We start from the raw sequence: 23,952 nt of genomic DNA on the forward strand, positions 1-23,952 counted from the left end.
AGTTGGCAAAATCGAAATATTTCAGGGTATCATACTATAAATAATTTAAATTTAAATTATATTTCATGTTGTTTTTTTTTTTAACCCTAGCGATGCATTGATTTGATACCAATACCATAGCGTTAGCGTATGCGTACCTCTCTTTTCCCGCTCTCTCTCTCAATGTTCCTCTGAACCGGTCGGTTGGATCGGACCGGGAACCGACCGGTTCTTGTGAAACGGCGTCGTTTTCGTTATTTAAAAAGAAAAAACCCAACGTTAGCCCTCACTCACTCATCCCCCCTTCCCCTCACTCACTATCCGTCTGAACCTGAATCAAAATTCAAAATCACCCAACCAAAACCCTAGGTTCTGCCGCAGTGCCGCCGCCGTCCGTGCTGTCGGCGCCTCCGCGTCCTCTCTTGTAGCCCAGGCCCTCTCTTGTAGCTCGGCGTCCTCCTTCCCCCTGTCCCCGTCCTCCCTGGCTTCTCTCGAACTTGGAGCAGCTCGCCGCCGTGTCGCCGGTCGCCGTCGTCTCGCCGGTCGCCGTCCGTGTCTCCGTAGAAGGTTAGTAGCACTGCTTTCACTTCTTCGGGTTCTTCTCTTCCTTTTATGCTCTGTTTGCTGATTTTTGAATGTGAAATTGTGAATGGATTAATGGAAAATCAAATAATTGATTTTGTGCTGCTGCTCTTTTTTAAATTCCTGAAATTTTTGTTGAAATTTTCTTGCTACTGTTAAAAATGGAAATTAAATCATTATTGAAATTTTTGTTTAGCTTTATTGATTTCAGGTTTAGTGTGATTAGGGATTACTTGTTGCTGTTTTGTAATGTTTGTTGCTGAATGCTAAAAACGGAAATCAAATCAAATGTTGTTTGTTGCTGAATGCTGAATGCTGTTGGTAGTATTAATTTTGTGCTGCTATTAATTTTCTGGCTGTGCTGCTGCTGCTGTGGGTTTTGGTGTGCTGTTGTGTGTTTTGTGGCTCTGCTGTGTTGATCATCTTTCTCAATTGTCAATGTTCACTCTTCACTCGCGTTGTGTTGATAATCTTTCTCAATTGTCAATGTTCTTTATCAGAACTGAGAAGGAAAATGGCAATCTGAACCAGCAAAAGGATTTCCGCAGCGTCAGCGCATGCTCACACTCGCAGGAACAAGAAAACTAACTCTTTTTCTGCCCTCTGGTACCTCTTCATCTTTCCTTCTATTTCTGCACTCATTCATTGTATAGTAAGTCAACTCTTTGGATTACTGGTATAATTGAATTGGAGATTCAAGGGACACAGTTGATTCCTTAATACTGAAAATTCACCCTTAGTTTTGATCTAATTGTTTTGTTTATTAGGAACTAATAGAATCTCTTCATTGCTTTATCATTGTTGTTTTCCAAGTTATACTAGTTTCTTGTAAGAGAATTAATGCTAGCTAGTCTGGCCTTCCGTTTTGCACAAATAGGAATATGTAAATATGGCCATTTTATCAAAACTATAGTCACAATTAGGAAGTTTAATTTAATAGTATATGATGCAGATACGCCTATGGTACAGATATTTGAGAAGAAACGAAGTATTTGTACATTATAGCTTGCATATGTTGCGGAATAGGATAATAACAATTAAGAGTATTGAGTATTGATATACTTGTTATCTTTCTTTGAAATGTTACTTTCTGTATTTACTGTTTTGAACATTGTTTATAATTTTTTTTCTTTTAATATCATGTTTAAATTGGCAATCAAAATTTAATTTCTTTAACAATCAAATGCAGGTTTTGAGTAGCATAGATACCAAAAGAGTGGAAAAGAGCTTAGCTCCCCCTCAAATTTCAATTTCACATACGTAGCACACTCTCTGTTGCACTCATTTTGCTAAAGTGAATACCAAACCCTAATTGATTTGAATCAAATAGTTGGAAGAATGAGGGAGGAAGAGATTGAAAGGCTTCGTGGAGTAGTGAGGGACTGTGTGACCAAGCACCTTTATACGTCGGCCATCTTCTTCGCTGACAAGGTGGCTGCTTTCACCAATGACCCTGCTGATATCTACATGCAGGCACAGGCGCTCTTCCTTGGCCGTCACTACCGCCGCGCCTTCCACCTCCTTAATGCCTCCAAGATTGTCCTCCGTGATCTCCAATTCCGATACCTCGCCGCCAAGTGCCTTGTAAACTATCTCTCCTCCAAAATCGCCTATTTAATGAAATTACAGACTATTTGTGATTTATGATTTATGACATACCATCATTATAAAGGGGTTTGTATAATTATGTAATGATATCTTCTACCTCTATATATGAGACTTTTTGAAGCAGTGAGTGTGAAGTTGAATATTTTTGCACATGTGGCAATAGATAGTTTGGATTGATAGTTTATCAAAGTTAAATTTTTCAAGCCAGTTTTGTTGATATTATTTAATAATTCATATTTTGATTAAAGTAGCAATGGTTTTGTTTTGGGAAGCTGTTATAGTTTAGTTTAGCAATAGCATTCATGTTTGTTGTTGTTTTGCTTTCATTAGGAGGAACTTAAGGAGTGGGATCAATGCTTGTCAATGCTGGGGGAGGCTAAAGTGGATGAGGATGGAAATGTTGTCATGTACCTGGATAAAGATTGTGAAGATCATGAAATCAATGTGAGATCCTTTTTGGGTTTACGTTGATTGTAAATTGCAATATTCTTAATATTTCACCACGTGCTCCTTTTATTTTATTTTTTAGTTTTTCTCATCTGTACAATTAAATCAGATGGTAAAGAACACAAGTTTCTATTTTGTAGTCACACAGATGTTTCATTTTTGTTTTTCTTTTCTATTCTCTCTTAAAACAGTATGAGCATGTTATCTTTGTGTATAAGTATGGCTATATTTGCTATGCTGGTTAGGAGAAAACGAAAGAAAGGATGGATAAATATAGCTAGACCTGATTTGGTGACTGATGGGTTTATGGCTTTTACCTTTCTTGAAACTCCATATGGATTCATTTGTTTTTTGTCTGACATGATGGGTTTATGGCTTTTACCTTTCTTGTTATAACTGTCATTTCCCATTTCAGCAATGTCCTTCTTACCTCAACTTTTTACGTGAGTATGTTTTGTTATGCTGTAACAGATATCCTCTGCAATATGCTTCTTAAGAGGCAAAGCATATGAAGCTCTAGAAAACCGTGCTCAGGCTCGATTGTGGTGAGTTTCTTTCCTTTGTTTTGATTTGACTGTTATTTTTATAATTAATGGATGAGTAGAACAATGATATTTTTTTTCTTTTGTTGATCTCCTCATTTAATATAGAAAAAGGATGTGTTACTACTTGCTTGCTTGCTTTCTGAATGCGTGAAGATTATAGATATGACATATGCTAATTTCGCTGAAAATTCTGCCATTTTTTCTGTATTTTTTTTGTTGAAGGTACAAAGCTGCAATAAAAGCTGATCCATTATGCTATGAGGTATCTGTTGATATTCTCCTTATGGGTATTTATTGGGTTTATTAGTAATAAACTTCTTAAAATGCTGGCACCCATTGATGTCTATAGCTGCTATTGGTTCATAAACTGAGCTATTTTTTTTTGTCAGTGTCTCAATATCACTAATTAATTCATGGTTGCCTATCACCAAAAAATTATATAATGACCATTCTTCTTGTTATACACATGTTAATCTAATTTGTTCCTTAATGTTTGGTATGATGTTAGGCATTGGAATGTCTCATTCAAAATCACATGCTTACATGTGAGGAAGGTAAAAGTTTTTAACCGATCTTGTGGAAACTCTGATGATTTCCTTCTTTTTCTTCTTCTAGTTTGGGAAAGTAGGCATATGAAATAGATTATGACACTGAAATTATCGTCGGTTGTATCCTTTCTCCTTTTCTTTTTGTGGTGAATTCAGAATCAAAGTTGATCTCGTCACTGCAATTTGGTAGTGAAGATGGATGGCTGTCATCATTTTATTCATGTTTGATAAAGAAGGTACGGGAAGTGCTAATTTGAATTTGCTTCTATCCTGATGTTTTGAGTACCCAACGGGTTCTATTTCCAAAGATTGGTTAACTTCCTCTCTCTTATTTACATTTATACTGGTGATATGATGGATTCCTTCCATATGTCTTGACGAAGATTTATTCTTTCTGTTATACAGTATGAAAAAGAAAACGTTGTAGAAGCCAAGTTCAGAGATCTCGAGAATGAAAGTTGCAAAAGTGACCAGTCTGATCCTTCTTTCATGCGCACACTGAAGTCCAACACTGATTTATTGGCTTGCAAAGCTGAATATTACCATCAATGTGGTGAATACCAGAAATGTTTTGAGTTGACATCTGTGTAAGTTGGGATCTGAATTCATGAATGAAGTGAGAATTAGAGTGAGATATAGGCATATGTCTTTAACCTCATTTAATGGCTTATTTTCTTCACCCTTTTCTTGCTTAACTTAAGCATTTCTGTAACAGATTGCTCGAGAAGGATCCTTTCCATCTCAAGAGTACATTAGTACATCTGGCAGCTGCTATGGAGCTTGGGCATTCAAATGAGCTATATTTAATGGCATTCAATTTGGTGAAGGATTATCCACAAAAGTAAGCACATTCAGTAATATCAATTGTTATGTTCTAAAGACTTTGCTACATGTGTGAATAAATTCTTTATATTTTGCATAATATTTATATTGTATATTCATAAGGTTTATTACATTAAAGAACAATTTTTTTTTTCCAACTGTTCTAATAGCTTGTCAATTTGCATAGCAACAAAGGACATGCTACTAAGACTTTGAAATACATTAAAGAGGGGAATAAATGGGACTAAAAAATAATTCTAGTGTAAGAATTTAGTATTTATGAGTTAAACATTCCCCATCTTTTGCCATAAAACAGCAGATTAAAAGCCTCAGCCCTCATTCTCCTATCAGAACACAGTCTTTTTGATGTGTCACACTAAGTTGAATTTGCACACACGAAATTTTAGTTATTTGGTGCTTTGTTTTCTTTTAAATGTTGTAGGGCTTTATCATGGTATGCTGTTGGTTGCTACTACTATTGTATCAAGAAGTATGACGTATCCCGCCGATATTTCAGGTAAATGTAACTTGTTAATCGTTACCATAGACCCTGAATCCTAATAGATACTATTAATACTGAAACATCTGACACACGAGCATCCTTTTGTAATTTATTCTTTTATTTTATCATGTCGAAATTTTAAGCACTAATTTGGTTGCTTTTCTAATATCAGGGTTATTTGTTATTTAACCTTTTTGGTCTTACGCCATTGCCAAAACTCATTGTTCAATCTCATTGACTATTATTCAGCAAGGCGACTAGTCTGGATGCAACATTTCCACCTGCTTGGATAGGCTATGGGAATGCGTATGCTGCTCAAGAAGAGGGTGATCAGGCCATGTCAGCTTACCGCACAGCTGCTCGTTTGTTCCCTGGGTAACATTTTTTTCTATAAGATCTCACTGGCGGGTATTTTCTTCAAGTTGTTTGTCAGGACTTGAATAACCATAGAAAACTTTGCATGTCAGATCTGTTTTTCGTTCTTCATAAATGAGCAAAAGACAGAAAAGGGAAAAACTGCTATATGGAGTTTTATTACTATGGTGTTAAAGAAAAATATATGGTAATCGTAAAGTTAATGGCATAATTCTGGGCTCTTTTCTTTTATTGATTTAGAGCCCTACAAAGATTTTGTTTGTTAGTTTCCAATGTTGTGATTTGTATACTAGATGGTCACTTGATTTTATATGCTTATGTGTGTTTCTTGTTTTGAAGCATAAGTATGAAGTATGAATTCATACGAAATCCTCTTATTATCCAAAAATTGTTCTTTTACAGGTTAAAACTTGATATTCTCTTGATCCAGGTGCCATTTACCAGCTCTTTATATTGGAATGGAATGCATGCGAACCCACAGCTATAAACTTGCTGAGCAGGTATGCTATTAAGTTAGCTTCAAGCAACGGCTTATAGGGAGGCTTGGTTCATCCACAGCAAATCTGTGCAGTCATTCATTTATTATTTGTATGCTTTCAAAGAAATGCTTATATTCCTGTATTTTTTCCAGTTTTTTATGCAGGCTAAGGAAACATGCCCCTCTGATCCACTTGTGTGTAATGAACTTGGAGTTGTGGCTTATCATATGCAAGAGTAAGAATGTCTACATGATTTGAGTAAATGTGATATTCATATTCACTTTCACAAAATTCTTCTCACAGACCCCTACACAACTCACATTCCTATATGAGAAACCACAGCTTGTATGTGGAGAAACTTATTTGTATACATCGGCCCTGTTCGACACAAAATGAGCTGCTTTCATTATAATACCAAAAGAATATAGTGCTTGTTTGTGTGCCATTTTTATGATTAAAGAAGATGTCTTTTTCTAAGGAAAACTTTCATGTTATTTAGTATCTTTTGGTAATTTCTTTTTGTAAAAGTTGAGTCAATAGTACAAGCAGAAAAACATCATTTTTGAGAAGTTAAAATACCCTATTTATGACATAAAAAAAGATGTTCAAGGTTAAATAAGATTTTGTACTGTTACATTTGAATTATCATTGTCTATTTTTCTTCCCTTTTCTCTGCGCCATTCTGTGAGATTTCAACATGAATAATTGTCTCTTCTGATTCAGGTATAAGAAAGCAGTGTGGTGGTTTGAGAAAACATTAGTCCTCATACCAAACTCTTTAAGTGAAATGTGGGAGCCAACTGTAGTCAACCTTGCTCATGCATACAGAAAATTGAAGTAAGTTGATAAATATCTAGTCATTTCACATGAACTCTTGTTGTCCACACCTTTTGGAATTGTTAGCCAAAAGAAAGTTTATTATATGCAAGCGAATTTGTCATTTTGGTAGTTGCTTTTGGTATCCCATAATTTCCTGTCCGAAAACTCTATTTTTCTCAATTTCCTCAACCTGTAGTTTCGAAGTTTGAGTGAAGGATAAAATATCCTTCCATCAAGCTGATCCTGTTGTTTGTTATTTCTTATTTGTAATGAGAAATAGTTAATACCATTTTGATAGTGTTGTAGTCCTAATCCTGCATTTTCTAAATTCAATTAGGATGTACCGTGAAGCAATTTCATATTATGAGAAAGCACTTGTGTTATCAACCAGAAGTTTGAGCACCTATGCTGGTCTTGCCTACACTTACCATTTACAGGTATATAAAATCCTCTTTGTTTTGCCTGTTTTGTGGTGTTCTGCATGCAATAATGTATTCTTAGAAAAGCAAATGTCCTGTGCTTGGTAGCTTCTGCAGTTTGAAATACCTAGGGGATGTGTGTTTAAAGTCATTTGGAATGATTGCTCGACTTATATCGGATTATATAATTTTGAGGAATAAATGATGGATTATACATGAGTACATGACCTGTATTTTTTTTTTATTTACTTGGAGCAGAGGTTGGTAATAATTTGTTTTAGATCTTTCATATTACATGATCCGAGTGCATTAACAGTAGAATTTACTTATTGGGTTTTTTAATGAAAGAATTTGTGGCAGGTTTCGAGTAGAGCATGTTGAAAGAAACACATTCTGTTATATAATGTTAAAGGCCATTTAACAGTATCACTGTTTTTGTCGAGATACTGTTGTCCTTAATGAGAAAAGCAGTTGTGCATGTTTATATATTTCTGTTTTACTCTGTTTTATGGTTTAAAATATATTCAATTTTATGTTCATAGAGAATTAGATTTATCTACATTACCATTTTGTGAAAACTATGTAGACTGAGGTTTTCGTTTTGCTTTTGTAACTCATGCAGGATGATTACAGCACAGCAATTACATACTATCACAAAGTGAGTAGTTATGATTCTGCTTGATGGTTATGCCTTTAACCTTCATATGTTTTACTTTGGCATGAATCTCTTTCTCTCCTGATATTTTCTATATTTATATCCCTAATATGGTTAGTGTAAAGTGGCAAACTGGTAATCATTGATGTCGTCATTTACCATGGACACTGCATTCAACATTAGACATGTATAAGATTGTCCGGTTCATACTTCATTCAAAAAACATAAACATCGAAACTGAGGTTTTTTGAACGTTATTCTAACTTAAAAAATTGCCTTCAACTGATTGATCTTTTTGTTCCTTAATCCAGGCATTGTGGTTGAAGCCAGATGATCAGTTTTGCACCGAAATGTTAAGTTGGGCTCTAGTCGATGAAAGCCGAAGGGGCGTTGACCACATTCTTGAACAACAATGAAGGCTAAGTTGAATATGGTGGTGCAACTTCGGTTGCTCTTGTAATGTGTGTAAAAAATTACATTAAATCCAGGTAAGGCATGAAATTTTGTCTGTGTAGTTGTTATTATTATTGTTATTATTATTATTATTATTATTAGTTTCTTTTAAGACCCGATTATTTTATTTTGTTTATATTTTCCTTTATTGAGGAATGTAATTTAGAATACTAGGAATATTGAGATGATGTCATTGTTAGATCTGAACTATTTTGCATTTGCTTGTGTTTCTTTTAAAGTTGGCTACTTTCAGTATCTGATCACTGTTGAATTGTTGCGTTGTATCTTCTAAAGTCACATAAGTCTGGTTTGCATACTTTTTCTAAGATAGAAAGATAGGGTGAAAGTGGAAAAAAATTATTTATCTTTGCTTTTCTGTATTTGTCTCCAATTTTTTGTTTCAAAGACTATCCAAATGCAATGAGTGTGACAGATACAAGGCAGAACATTGATAACCTTATGATTGGGAGTGAATAAGCAAAATCGATTTTATTTATTATTATTTATTTTTTTTCGTATTAAGCAAAATCAATTTTATACTCAACAAATAAGTCACTTTAGTTCTTTTAAGGGCTTATAGAAATGATGGAGCTGAGATGTTAGCAAGTGACCAATAAAATAGATGCATCCTCCACTTTTCTTCCTTCAGAAGGTAGAGAAATTGCTTGAAAATTTGTTCCCAATGCTTATTTTCATTGATATTTAAGGTAATAGAGATTTTATGAATATGTTTTTGCTTTTATTATGTTTTTGAAAAAAAAGTTTTCTTTTTAATTTTATCTTTGTACTATCTGTCGGATGGTTTTTTTGTTGGAGACTAAAGAAAGAAAAAACAGAGATAATCAAATTAATTTGCTAGGTTTATATCTAAATCTATTTGATGTTGAAGTTTACTTTATGGTTGACTCTAATTTGAGTGAAGAAGCAGCTATTTTAGTTATACAATCTGTAATACTATTTGCATTCCTCTCAATTAAAAGAATAGAGACTCTAATTCCAATTCATAATCTCTTATATATGTTTTGCCAAATTTTATTCCCAAATATCATTATCAAGCATTTTTTGGTTTACCAAGAAAAATGGTTTTTAAATAGTCTGTTTTACAAATAACCTTACGGAATCTACTATCTCAAGTTAGAAGTAAATATTTCCAAATCGCATACAATTTAACAAAAAGAACACTGCACACTTCGACTATCCCTGTGCAACATTTCAACTATCATCCATCAGAATTGTGAACGATATAATTAAAACCAGCATAGCCAAAATGAGTAAAACAACTAGCATCATAATTCAATTTAACAAAATGAACTGGAGGTGGAACCCAATGCAAACAAAGTAAAGGAGAAGACAAAGATTGATGTATAGCAAAAAGGGTGTGGAATTTTCTTACTGAACTATGAATCAAACTCACCACTTTACTAGCACTCCAAGAGTCATCTGTATTAAATAAGTCATGATTCCTACTTTTCCAAATACACCAGATGGTTGAGAAGAAAAAAAAACATCTAAATTCCTTGCACCTCTGTAGAGCCAATCACGTAAATCTGAGTTATCTGATTATAGGCCTAAAAGGTTCTAGACCTCCTTGGCATTGGGACACTCCCGAAGATAATGAAGCATGGATTCAGAACCACTTTGACACTGATGAGTAATGACAAGTGCTAGATAAAGCTAAGCCACAATCAAATCGAAACTCTGTCGTAGGAATAACGTTATGAAAACTGAGCCAAATCAAGAATTTGTAGTTCTTAGGAATATGCAGTCGCCATACCCACAACCAATTATCACACTCATTCCAGTCAAACTTTCTTTTGGCTAGCCAACTGTATCCACTCCTAATTGAGTAGAGTCTAGAAGATGCCACACCCCACGGCCAACCTGCACTCTCCCCGGTATTCAAATTCAGATTATAAGCATTCAAACGCTCTCTGACATCTTCTGGAATGTTAGAGAAAACATCATGGAGATTCCATTGGCCATCTTTCTAATAGTTAAATCAGAGTCAGATATATTAACAAAAGGGACATCTTGAGCAATTGGAACCTCAATACTCCACTTGTTAAACCAAAAGGATTGATCAAGTGACCCAACGGACCAAGAGAAGGCATCCTTAAGAGCACCAAAAGCCTTTGAGATACTCTTTCAAACATGAGAAGCGTTGCAAGGAACAAGGCCATCTAAAACTCCCTCATTCCTTAGATACTTTGTCCTCAATAGAGCAACCCAAGGCTTGTCTTGACAATGAAAAAGTTGCCAAACCAATTTACGAAGTAAAGATATATTTGCACACCTAGGATCTCTAACACCCACGCCACTAAATCTCTTTGGAGTGACCACGGTCTTCCAATTAACAAGAGAAAGACCTCTGTCATCAACTTGACCCTTCCAAAGGAACCGTCTCATCATAGAAGACAATTTAGCACAAACCCAATTTAAAAAAAATGATACCTGCATATGATAAACAAGAATGGATGCTGCAACAGAATTGATTAGGCAAAGTCTTCCTGCTTTATTTAGAAGTCTTCCTTTCCAATTAGCTAATATTTCCCTCACCTTTTCAATCACCGAATGAAAAGAGGCCCTACTAGCACAGGAATGATTAATGTTAATTCCAAGATATCTTCCTAAGTCCAAAGCAACACGTATTGAAGAAACACTAGTAAAAATATATCTTCTATGAGCAGTCACATTCTTAGAACAAAAAGCTTTGAACTTTTCAAGATTTACTTTCATTCTAGATGCCTTGTAGAAAATGTTAAGTGAATGCATGACCAGTTGGACCTGACTCTTTGTAGCATGATAGAAAAGTAAGAGATCATCTGCAAACATCAAATGAGAAAATTTCGGGCCACCCCTAGTTACAGAAATCGGTTTCCACACATCCTCGACCACCTTATGAGATGTATAGCAAGCAAGACTTTCTATAAAAAGTATAAATAAGTAAGAAGACATTGGATCACCCTATCTAAGACCCTTTTTTAGGAACAAAACTATCCAATATATTTTCATTCCACATAATAGAAAGAGATGATGCACAGAAACAATTCATAATCAAATTAACAGTGATGATAGGAAAACCAAAAGCAACGAGAGTACTCTCCGAAAATCTCCAATCCACCCTATCATAAGCTTTTTCAGGATCAATTTTAAAAGTAAGAGTACCCTTCTTGGATTTTGTGTGCTTCATGAAATTCAGAATTTCTTGGGCCACAATAATATAATCAGTTGCACCACGACCCGAAATAAAACCTCCTTGTAAAGGACTAATAATATCTGGAAGAAAGGGCCGAAGTCGATTAGTCAACACTTTGGTGATAATTTTATAAACATAATACAAGCTAATAGGCCTGAAATCCTTCATAAAGGTAGAGTTATCAATTTTAGGAATAAGTACAATCAGAGTTTTCATGATGCTAGGATTTAAGTACTCTCCTAAAAAAGCGCTCTCGACAATATTCCAAATCTCAATGCCTATTATCTCCCAATATTCTTTTAAAAAATAAGCTTGAAAGCCATCTGGACCAGGAGCCTTAAAAGGGCTCATACTGAACACTGCTAATTTGACTTCCGCAAAAGAGACCATGTCAATTAACTTAGCACAAACCTCGGTTCCTAGAGTGGGCATTGGAACATCCCCTAAACAATCAACCTCAACATCTTCCATTGTACCAAAGAGATTCTTGTAAAAAAAAAGGGCTTCTTCCTGGAGAACATCTGGATTAGTAGACCAAGACCCATCTCTAACTCCATGTACTCTATTATGGTTTCTATGCACCAAAGTCTGAAGATGGAAGAATTTAGTGTTTCTATCCCCATACTTGACCCACTACTTTCTAGATTTCTAGTACCAAAAAATTTTTTCTTGCAATAAAAATCTATTGTAATCTTTTCTCTGTTCAACTTCTTTAATTCTCAGAGACAACACATCAGTAACCTCCAAATGCTGTTGAATCTGATCAATCTGACATTCCAACTTACTTTTTCTCACAAAAATATTTTCAAAAACTTTTGAGTTAAAGTCTAAAGAAATCTGTTGAACCATCTTAAGTCTTTCAGTAACGCCTCCAAACCCTTGATTTCAAGCTTTACTAACAATATGTTTATAAGAAGGATGTGTTGCCCACGTAGCCTGAAATCTAAAAGGACGAGAACCTTTCACTCTGGGCCTACCATGACAACGAACTAAAATATGACAATGATCAGAATGAAGCCTGCTAAGAATTTCAGAATAACCCTCAGGAAACATTGTCATCCATGCCTCATTGACTAGTGCTCTATCCAATTTTTTAGCCAAGTTCTTGCCAGTTTGAACTGTTCTATACCAAGTAAATCTCCTACCAGTTACTTTAAGATCAAAGAGTTCACAGTCATCTAGAGTAGTAGCTAATAGACTAGCTCTATGAGAAGAAAAATAAACACCCATACTCTCATTAAAATCACCAACGGCCAGCCATGGTCCATTATGACACAAATTAATAGAATGCAAATGATCCCAAAGTATACTTCTTTTTTCGAATTGAGGACTCCTATACACTGTACTATAAAGCTATACTGAGTTACCCACACTTACTTTCACTGTGATACATTGGTCAGTTTGGTCAGTAACCAGTAACTACACAACAAGCATTAGCAATAGAAGAGAGAAACCAAATGCCACCCATGTGTCCTACTGCTTCCTCAACACCAACACAATGAAAATCCAACTTATCACAAAAATTCTTCAAATTATTAAACACGGTATAAGTCTCAAAGAAAAAGAAGAAAGATGGTTTATATATTCTCACCAAATTTTTGCAATACACACGGGCCATCTTGTTAAACGCACCCCTCACATTCCAGGCTAAGATATTGAAACTATCCATAAAAAACAGCAAAAAAGGAGCTCCAATAACAAACTCGAGGCTCAACATGATGTCTCTGTCTTCGACGATCCCGCCTTTAATGGACTTTCAAGTTGCAACGTAATTTTCACCGTCGAAACTTGCGCTACACCTGCCGTCGATGCTTCATCCTTATTTGCTGGCGAATTCTGCAAAGAGTTTGGGCAAGGTCGCTTTTGCACAATACAATTTGTTGTCTCACCTTGCTGCTGATGATGTACATTGTAACGGGTCTCCGAAGAAGCCACACTAACCAGTTTTCTAATATTGATGTTCCTGTTTAATTTTATTTTAGATCCATTAGCATGTGTTGCACGTTGATGATTAGGACTTTGTCCAAGTATTGGTAGCCTTGTTAGGAGTCTTCTTTGCTTTTGTTTGGGCCTGATGGGTGCTAGAAGAAGGCTTTTGGTCCATTTTATACCTTGTTTTTCTAATAACTTGAGTCTAACCTTCTAAATCCTCATGTTGTGCATGGTCTACATGATCAGCATGCAAATCACTTTCCACCAAATCCGAGACAGCAATAGTTACGGTTTCACCTCCAAGATTCTTGCCAAAATAAAAACTTGCCATTTCCACATGCATAGGACTTTTTGAATTTGAACTTTCTGGCTGCTTTGCTACATCGCCGACCACCTTGGCATTAGCTCCTCCTCCTGTGTTGCTGTCAGTCTTGCACATCTTCATATCATGACCAAACTTGAGACAGGAGCAACAAATAAGGTGAAGACTTTCATATTCAATACCGCCAACAAGAATTTTCTTAGTCACCGACAATCCTAAATCTATTTGAACACATGCACAAGCATATCGTCCTCTTTCCACTAATTTTGTTGCCAAATCAACCTTGACGGGGATGCCAACTACAGCCGCAACACGGAGCATTGCATCTTATTGGTAGCACCAAGTTGGTTATCCAAAAATTATAATCCACCCTAAAGTTGTTCCAAAACAGTTTTCGCTTGATCTGAACTCTTGATCCCAAGACTTCACTGCCACATAATTTTCCTCAATCATCCATGGACCTCCTAAGAGAATATTTTCTCGCTCCTCAGCCACATCAAACTTCACCCGAAAATAGTCAAACTCCATGTCCAATAAATCAAAACCTCCCTTAATTCGCCATACCATTCAGAGTTTATGAGATAATGTATTGTAGCTATAATGTTTACTTAGCACCTTAATCACTATAGCATCCTTATAAGGTTTTGCCAAATAATTCTTAGCTTCTTGGGTAAACATTACACTCGGTGGCAAGAAATTTTCTTGCTTTTTAGAAACTACCGCAATGTTATCTCCTGACAATGTTTCAACTAGTGCAAAAGCTTTAGCAATCTTATAACCACAACTTTGTCCCTGAAAGAAACCTTTAGGTAGCGTTTGTTTTGAGGTACTGAGACAGAGACTGAGACTCAGTATCATGTTTGTTGGTTCAGAGACTGGTACTAAAATTTCTGTCTCTGTCTCTACAATTTCAGTATTTCAGTACCTCCAAAAAGTAGAAACACAGGGGACTAAAATTTTTAGAAATAGAGACTGAAACTTTAATAATATTTTATACCTAAAATACCCTTATTTCAACTAATTAATTCCAATTTTACCCTTTGTGCAAATTAAATTAGAGTTTCATTCTTATTTCAATCTCTGTCTCTTAGTCTCTGTCTCTCAGTCTCAGTCTTTCTGTCTCTGTCTCTCCACCAAACGCTACCTTAAAGACTTAAAAACCCCTCTCGGAACATGATTCTCCTTTTCCCCTTATGCAAGCCCTCCCTCTCTCTCCCCCTTATCTCTTCTGCCGACATTGTCGGCTGTCTCACAGTATTTCACCTCAAGCTCTCTTCCCCGTTTACTCTACCGCTCATCTTCGATATGTCAGATAGGTTGTAGGTTGTATACTAATGATGAATACGTAATATTTATAATTGATTAATGTATTTTTAGTTAATTTATTTCAAATATAAAGAAATAGGTGATGTTACATGCACATATATTTTTGGTAACCAAATCTAATAAAGTTGGTACAAATTCAACAAAAAAAATGCGTACATTTATCATATAGTTTTTTGTCTCCAGTGTTTTTCAAGAATAAAAATTTTGTTGCAAAAAATAAATTTTTTCTCGTTAGCAAGAAAATTCTCACATGGCACATAAAATCATGGATATAACAAATTTTTGTAGTTAACACAAATTATAATATCATGTGTTTATTTACTAATGTAGCAAGTTATTCATAACATCATGTATTTATTTACTAATTCAGCAAGTTATTAATATAGCAAGTTATTTACGATATTTATAATGTATATTTACGAGTTGAAGAAAATATTAGGCAATAAATATATTTATAATATTGTGGTAATATTTCTATTATTGTAAACATAAGTGAGAATAAAAATAATAGTAAATAATTAAATTAGTAATTATAAATAATAACATTTAAAATTTAGGGTTAACCACCAAAAATACCCCCGAATTATTCAAACGCTGACAATAATGACCTCAATTTTTATTATCGACGAAAATAACCTTTAATGATTTAAAAAGGTGCACAAAATATACTTCCATTAAGAAAGGCATATTCCGTTAACGGAAATATCTGATGTGGCAATCGGAGACTCTCTCTCTCTTCCTTCACTGCCACTACCACCACTTGACACCACTCCTTCAAATCTCTCAAGCCCACCACACCTGAACCATTAACATTACCTGCATCCTTACCCTTGTCACCATCACATGGTCGCCATCTTCACATACTTCCCGTAACACCATGAATCTCACCCCAATCTGAAAACTCAAACTACAACCTTCACCTATCTTGCCGCCACCATATTCCATCGTCATCCTTCTAAAAATTCATCCCACTCTCATAGTTCATTCACTAACAACAACAACAACAAAATCAATAATAACTCACTATGATTTCAACAACAGATTTAACAATATAAACAAAAACAGAAGCAAATGGTGAAGAGCTAAGTCAATGACAGTGAGCGAAATAATGGAGAAAGCAGAGGTTGTTATTGCGATAAATGATGGAGGAAGGAGAATTGGGACGGAGCCAACTCCCACCCGTGAAGCTCGCCTTCCAGACCCGGCGGCGCTTGCCTTCCAGATCTGGCAGTGCTCGCCTTTTAGTTCTGGTTATGGCCGAATGATAGAGAAAGGAGGAATGGGACTGAGCCAACTCCCACCCGTGAAGCTCGCCTTCCAGACCCAGCGGCGCTTGCCTTCCAGATCTGGCGGTGCTCGCCTTTCAGTTCTGGTTGTGGCGCGAATGATAGAGGAAGGAGAATTGGGACGGAGCCAACTCCCACCCGTAAAGCTCGCCTTCCAGACCCAGCGGCCTTCCAGATCTAGCAGTGCTCGCCTTTCAGTTCTGGTTGTGGAGCTCGCCTTCAGCTCCGACCGTCAAGCTTCCCTTCCATTCCGATCGTGCTCGCGTTGTAGTTCTGGGAGGAGAAGAAGAGCATAGAGATTTGGGAGATTTGGGGTTTTAGGGTTATTAATTTTGGGGATGGGGATACACGGTGAGGAAGAAGAAAAAATAAGAGAGAGCGCACGCCACGTATGTTTTCCGTTAACGGAATATGCCTCTCTTGACGGATGGATATTTTGTGCACGTTTTTAAATTATTAAAGGTTATTTTTGTCGATAATAAAAATAAAGGTTATTATTGTCAGCGTTTGAATAATTCGAAGACATTTTTGGTGGTTAACCCTAAAAAATCAAATAGCAATAATTGAAAATGAGAGTTTTAGTAATAACAAAAATAGTAATAAAAAAAGGAATAAATGAGTAATAGTGAACAAGAGTTTATTTATTTCGGGAAAAAAAAAGTAATGAATTAATGAAAACATAACACTTCACTCACATTAATTTGCAGAAAAATCTAATTTCAGTATATATATAATGAATTAATGAATTAAGAAATATTTTTTTACCAAAAATAGAAAGACTCAAATTCGCAACTTTTTAGATGAATATGAAGAGATTATATTGTTTAAACTATAACTCATTCACATCTAATTTCATATATTACAAAGATGATAAAAAGAATTCGTATTGAGATAAGCAATGATAATTCCTTAAACTAGAATAGGCGAATTACTGGAAAATAAAGAGAAAATGTATAACTTTAATTATTTTATAAGTTCATCCACTTTAGTTCAGGTTTAAATAATTTGGAACGCTGTACTACATATATTCGAATACTACATGTATTCGGAAAAGGAAATGAAAAGTCCAATATTTTTCTGTCGGTAAGTTTTATTAGTTGAAGCATTAATTTATTCGACCCCAGAGTTCATAAAATTCGATTTTTATATAGATATAATAGATATAATAAATAATAGATAAGATATAATAGATAAATAGATAAAAAAGGTATTAATAACCTCAATATACCTGCATTAACGGAAATAAAAATGCAACTTAATTTGAATTACTGTCACATATGTTATGCCAATAATTTAAGTTGATAGTTTTCAATTAAATAAAAAATATGTGATCTTATATTATTATGAATCATATAATTAAACATTAATTATGTTTCCTCTTTGTGTCAATTTCTCCATTTTCCTTTTGGGTGACCAGTGATTCTAAAATGACTTCTTCGTAACAATTTCTTTTTATTAACAACAATTTTGTCATAAACAATAATAAGTTAATTCCAATTCCAAATGATTTATTCAATTTATTAAATTAAATTATATAATAAAATATAGTCATGTGCAATAATTAAGAATATTGCATTAATTGCTTTTTACTAAGATTCTTTCTGATGTAGCTTTGAATAGTTATAAAAAATATACCCATTTAATTATATATTTTAAGATTTAAGCACATACACACCATAATCAAGAACTAAATAACAACAATAAATATGAACTTTGCGGTCTCAAAAGTTTTCATTTCATACAATCACAATTTCAATCCCCAATGGCATTCACATTGTGGCTTGTTCCTCTTACACTACTAGCCTCTTATACTTTTGTGGTGGCAGTGGCAATTCCACAATCACCAAACCAAAAAGTGATTCAGAACAAGGTGGAAGGGTGTGATCTTTATGAAGGCAAATGGGTCATTGATGAATTTTATCCTCTACATAATGCTTCAAGCGATTGCTCTTTCATTGCTAAGGGATTTGATTGTGTTAGAAATGGAAGGCCTGATAAAAAGTACCTCAAGTATAGATGGAAGCCCAATGCTTGTGACCTTCCAAGGTAATAATCTTACACTTTTTCCAGGTTTATGTAAGCATTATATTGTATATGATATAAGAAGATACGAATAATAAAAAAAGAAAATGTGTATCTTTTTTGCTTCTATCATTTATGTCTTTACCTATAAATACATTATTTTTTTATTTTTCTGTTTATTTATATTTGGTTTAAACTACCAAATACTAACTAAATATGAACTATTCATAATAAAAATTAGTTTTCAACTTTCTTTTAGATATTTATTTGTATTTTTTATATACGTATCAAGTCAATGCATTTTCTTAATCTATTATATAAAGCATGAGACTTGGTATAAACTTTACATTCTATAATTAAATATGAAAGGAAATGAACTAGCTTGGTATAAATTCAACCAATCATTCCTAATGATATTGATGAATGAAGGTTTGATGGTGAAAAGTTTTTGGAGAGAAACAAAGGAAAGAAGATAATGTTTGTTGGGGACTCAATAAGCAACAACATGTGGCAGTCACTCACATGTTTACTTCACAAGACTGTTCCAAACTCAAACTACACCTTAACTAGACAAAGTTTGCTCTCTATTTTCTCATTTCCGGTAATCACACATCTTCATTGATAGTGAGCCTTCATAATTTCTTATTAGAAAAATTCAATCATTTTTATTTATTTTTTTTTTGTAGGAATATGAAGCGTCAATCATGTGGCTGAAAAATGGGTTTCTTGTGGATTTGATAAATGACAAAGAAAAAGGTGGGATTCTAAAGTTGGACAGCATTAGCACTGGGGGACAGTGGAAAGAAGTAGACATTTTGATTTTCAATAGCTATCATTGGTGGACTCATACAGGACACTCTCAAACGTATTTATTTCATTTTCCTCAATTATATATTTTATGATTACTGTTATAATTTAATTTTGACATATTGAATATTTGATAGTATAAATTTTTTTGTATCCTTGTCAAATTAAATTTATTGTTCCGGATAATTTTTCATTAATGTAAAAGATAATTAATTTTATTGATCTTGTTATATGTGTATAAAAAGTTATTGTTGTATATAGAAATTAAAACCTTGCTATTATATTGTTTCTACAGATGGGATTATTTTCAAGTGGGTGATAAGTTGATCAAGGACATGGATCATATGGAAGCTTTCAAGATTGCATTAACCACTTGGGCAAAATGGATAGATTCTAACATTGATCCTTCAAAGATTAGAGTCTTTTTTCAAGGAATTTCTGCTTCCCATGCTGAGTAAGTTCAATTTCTTTTCTTCCATTTCTAGCTTTTCTTTGTATTATTTGACACCAACACTTTAGGATACTATATTTAATTTATTTTTATATAACTGTTCACTCAAAAGATCTCAATATTCCTAAAACTAATAAAATGCAATATTCTAAAGAAATTTTATGCACATTTAAATTATTGTTATGAAAGTATAATAGCATGTATGTGCAGGGACGGACCCAAGTAGTGAAATAGGGGACATTTGCCCCCACTTTTATTATTATTTTTTTAAAATATATACATATATAATATGTCCGCATTTTAAATTTTAAATGACCCCATTATAAATAAATTTAGCCTAATTATTTAAAGTTTCAAATTCACTTTATCTTTCTATCATTTTGACTATTAGTTAACCTAATCAAATTTAGTCTTCTCTCATTCTCAAATCTCAACCGTCATCACTCTTTTATTCTCTTAAATCCTCTTCTTAGTTTTAATCTTTTTTTTCTATTCCTTTTCTAGTGGTTATCTTTTCTTCATCAAAAGGTAAATTTTAAGTTTTCTATTTTTTAATATAACTCTTTATGACTCTATGTATCTTTCAATTTCATTGTTTCTCTTTTTGATATTTTCAATTACAAATTATAATTCAAGCAATTATAGTTTAGGTATTAATCTAATTTTTTATTCTCTTTATAAATTTATCAAATAATAATAGAAAAATATTTTAAAAAATATCTTTCGTTTTATTTTATTATATGTGATTTTTGGCTTTTTTTTTATTCGAATAATTAATGTGTATTTTTATTTTTTTAATTTAAATTAATATATCTTATAATAGTAATGTATATTATTTTTGTCCCCACAATATAAATTTTCTGAATCCGTCACTGTGTATATGAAATGTGTTCATTTCTTGACAGCAAAAATTATGTCATTCTTTAGTGACACAGTGATGAGTAAAAGTGAGCCTGAAGTCCAATTAAAATAATTTTATTAGTTAGTGTGATTTCTTATAATGAAAGATAATAAAAATGTATACTACCAAAAAAATGTGACAGTAAAAATGCAATCAATCAAAAATAGTAATTAGTAATTTTTTCTCTCTCTTTAAAATTCTACTCTTATAGAATTATCCACTTTTTTAATTTTCTTCTCTAGTCTAATGAATCCTTTCCTTATTTCTCTCTAATTTTGTTAATTCCTTCCTATTTTATTTTCTTCTCCGTTCACATAGTGTACCATATACTTCTCTTCTTGAAGTTCTAATGGTCAATAAATATCAATTTTTATAATTAATAATATCACTATCCTTTATGGTTATTGAAAAGTTTTCCATAAAGAAGAGAAAAATTGTTCACTATAAAAAAAAGAAAGAAGAGATTCAGAACGTGGCTAAAAAAGTTTCTTCAATTAAGAAAACAAGTGCTAGCTATATGCTGCCAGCTCAAATGTCCATTGACCCAAAAGTGAATGCATGCACTATAAATATTCCAAGACAGAGTCATAAGATCATAAACAACTGTTGACAGCTTTTAATTAAGTGATTACAAAATGTACACATAACCCATGTTTAACTCTAATTTACCTCTAATTGTGTGGACTAATTAAGTTCACTATCTTAGTTATTTTTCTTTCATTTAATTTGTTAATTAAAATTTAGGGTATCAAAATTGCAAATTTAAGAAAATTTATGGAGACTATTTGCACATAAAACCAAAGTTCAAGAATATATAACCCACTTATTATTTTGGACAAAATTACATTTTAGAAGAATATAGGTGTTTAATTTAAACATTTTAAAAATACATATTTTTAAGTTTATTAGAAGTTAGAATACTCATAACTTAAAATTTAGGAGTATAATAAATTGTAATTAATTTATTAGCAATGTTGATTATAAAGTTTTACAAAACAAATTAGAGTCCATTTAAAAAACTTCAAAAGCTATTTTTTAGAACTTTTGACTTATGAAAAATTACATTAATATTGTTTGGTACAATTTTTTATATGTTTTTAACTTTTTAAAAAATTATTTAAATTGCTTTTAACTTTTTGAAAATTTAACTTCTCTCTTTTTCAAAAACTATATTATCATTCCTATTTATTAAAATAATTTTAAAATAAGTACTTCTATAATAAAAAATATAAATATAAAATAATTTATTTATAAATTACTTTTAATATAAGTCTTTATATTTTAAACACTTTTAAAAAAAGAGCTTAAGTAAATTGTTCATCCAAAGTAGCCCTTAATCACTTGCTTTTTTATTGAATTGAATATTGAAGTGAGAAGGCATGCTTGAGAAAAACTCAACCAGAGGAAGGATCAATGGCACCACCATATCCAGGTGTGGACATAGTGAAGAGTGTTATAAACAACATGACAAAACCAGTGGAACTGCTTGATATTACTTTGCTAACACAACTAAGAATAGATGGTCACCCTTCAATTTATACAGGAAGTGGTCCTTCTTTTGTTGATTGCAGTCATTGGTGTCTTGCCGGTGCTCCTGATTCTTGGAATGAGATTTTTTATGCTACTCTACTTAGAGATTAATTTTTTTTCCAATGGTGTTTATTATACCTCTAGTTTATATAAGTTATTCTTTCTTGCATTTTATGTTTGGAAGACCTTCTTGCATTGTTGACGTTTATATAAGATTAATTATTCTTGCATTTATTAATCTATTATATATTTTAGAATAGATATACGTGTAAAATTATTTTACACCGACAGTATATCAAAATTAAATTTTTTAAAAAATATCATTATTTTAGTAGTTATAGCAGTTGGTCTTAAGTTTATATATATAATTAAAATTAACGATTAAAATTATTAAAATATGCATAATTATTTTTAAAATACCTGAAAATTTTCTTCTCCACATTACGTGAGACAACAAAATTCATACTTAAAATTCCATCACCGACATATGGTGAGACTGATGAGTAGGGTTGAAAGTGAGTCAAGCCAGCTCATTAGCCAGTTGGAACTCGACTCGTTAACAGCTCGATAAACTAAACTCGTGAGCTGGTGAGCCAAGTTTGAGCCTGAAATTGAGCTCATAAATTAAATGAGTCGAGCTTGAGTTTGGATAAGCTCAGCTCATTAGCTTGTGAGCTGGTTCGATTATATATATAAGACATATAATTTATTTTTTACATATAATTTTAATATAGGACATAAATAAAAAATTTATAATTTATTGATAGATAAACAATATATAAAATTGATCTTTTCAAATATTTTTAAAAATATATAAGTTATAATTTATTGATATAAAATTATAGATTATGTATCAATGTTTTTCTTATTTGAGCCAGCTCGTGAGTTTTTAGTGAGCCGAACTTGAGCTTAAGAAATAAGCTCGATTGTTAATGAGTCGAATCGTGAGTCAAGTTGAATTTTCGTGAGCCGAGCTTGAACTTGGTCTAGCTCGATTCAGCTCGACTCACTTCCAGCCTTACTGATGAGGAAAGGTTAAACCATTGGAACATGGTAATCCGAAGAGAGGCGAGAAATTTTTAATGTCTCGCAATTGATTAACACAACCTCATATGCACATCTACAACTCTTTTGATGAGAGTACTAAAAACCATGGCATATCGCCATATACTAAATCACTGTATTATTTTGTGGTGTGCATAACATATTTTTTATTTTAAATTACACTCACATGCATAAAGTCTGCAATTTTTGCTGTTATTTTTCCTAGTTGAAATATTACCTACTATTATTATAATATGCAAAAATAAATAAATAAATGAAAAGTTATTCTCTCGCTTATTTATTTATTTATTTATTTTTTTTAAAATCACTGATGATTCTCTTGTTAAATAAATACGGATGAGTGACAATTTAATATCGTAATTTATAGAGGAATAATATTACTTTTCACATATTTTCTTTGCATTGTATATTTGTTTGAATTTATAAAAAGAATGAATTCATCAAAATGGGAGTGACATTATTATTTCTCTAATTTATAACATTATATAATAGAAGTTGAGGAAAATATATAGGAAATTAAGATGAATAATTGTGATAATAAATAATTATTTTGAATTACTCTAAACTTATAATAAATTAATAAAAAAAGTTCTATGTAAAAATTACATAGATGGTATTCATATAACTTTCATTTCACGTCCCACACCTCCGCTTGTTTTACACGTGCCTCTTATAACCTAGATAACGAATCTTCAACCTAATTAAATTCTTTGTTCTCATCTTTCGCGTTTTTCTTCTCTGCATTATGGATCTGGATTGATTCAATGCAATTATCTTCATTGTTCATCTTCTTTTTCGTTTTCTTCTTCGATTTACACTTTTGAATTGAAACAATGAATGAATCAATTTCAAATCAGTTGAATGAGTGCGATTTTGATGAT

General features: G+C 32.9%; 2 protein-coding genes across 3 annotated transcripts; both read left to right on the forward strand.

The window, feature by feature from the left end:
- Nucleotides 172-8,693, forward strand: LOC107613625 (anaphase-promoting complex subunit 6). Of its 2 annotated transcripts, none has more exons than XM_016315716.2 (18): nucleotides 172-546; nucleotides 1,062-1,167; nucleotides 1,892-2,145; nucleotides 2,500-2,613; nucleotides 3,088-3,161; nucleotides 3,384-3,423; nucleotides 3,670-3,715; nucleotides 3,866-3,945; nucleotides 4,115-4,296; nucleotides 4,425-4,550; nucleotides 4,974-5,048; nucleotides 5,283-5,408; nucleotides 5,839-5,908; nucleotides 6,040-6,122; nucleotides 6,611-6,724; nucleotides 7,044-7,143; nucleotides 7,748-7,783; nucleotides 8,092-8,693. In XM_016315716.2, the coding sequence occupies exons 2-18, from the start codon at nucleotides 1,119-1,121 to the stop codon at nucleotides 8,194-8,196; spliced, it is 1,674 nt and encodes a 557-aa protein (XP_016171202.1). In that variant the 5' UTR covers nucleotides 172-546; nucleotides 1,062-1,118; the 3' UTR covers nucleotides 8,197-8,693. The 2 variants fall into 2 exon arrangements, with proteins under 2 accessions (XP_016171202.1, XP_016171203.1); XM_016315717.2 differs by having other exon boundaries at nucleotides 174-546; nucleotides 1,751-2,145.
- Nucleotides 17,984-22,246, forward strand: LOC107612009 (protein trichome birefringence-like 42). The gene is made up of 5 exons (XM_016313856.2): nucleotides 17,984-18,341; nucleotides 18,747-18,918; nucleotides 19,004-19,182; nucleotides 19,420-19,578; nucleotides 21,847-22,246. The coding sequence occupies exons 1-5, from the start codon at nucleotides 18,058-18,060 to the stop codon at nucleotides 22,115-22,117; spliced, it is 1,065 nt and encodes a 354-aa protein (XP_016169342.1). The 5' UTR covers nucleotides 17,984-18,057; the 3' UTR covers nucleotides 22,118-22,246.

The sequence above is a fragment of the Arachis ipaensis genome, chromosome B08 (genome assembly GCF_000816755.2).
Source record: "Arachis ipaensis cultivar K30076 chromosome B08, Araip1.1, whole genome shotgun sequence".
In the NCBI taxonomy this organism is placed as follows: Eukaryota; Viridiplantae; Streptophyta; class Magnoliopsida; order Fabales; family Fabaceae; genus Arachis; species Arachis ipaensis.

Coding starts and splice junctions, on each gene's coding strand:
- LOC107613625 (XM_016315716.2), top strand. CDS start 1,119: ATGCTCACACTCGCAGGAACAAGAAAACTAACTCTTTTTCTGCCCTCT. Junction 4,551..4,973: donor GTGAAGGATTATCCACAAAA/GTAAGCACATTC, acceptor TAAATGTTGTAG/GGCTTTATCATGGTATGCTG. Junction 5,909..6,039: donor GCTATAAACTTGCTGAGCAG/GTATGCTATTAA, acceptor TATTTTTTCCAG/TTTTTTATGCAGGCTAAGGA.
- LOC107612009 (XM_016313856.2), top strand. CDS start 18,058: ATGGCATTCACATTGTGGCTTGTTCCTCTTACACTACTAGCCTCTTAT. Junction 18,919..19,003: donor TCTCTATTTTCTCATTTCCG/GTAATCACACAT, acceptor TTTTTTTTGTAG/GAATATGAAGCGTCAATCAT. Junction 19,579..21,846: donor ATTTCTGCTTCCCATGCTGA/GTAAGTTCAATT, acceptor TGAATATTGAAG/TGAGAAGGCATGCTTGAGAA.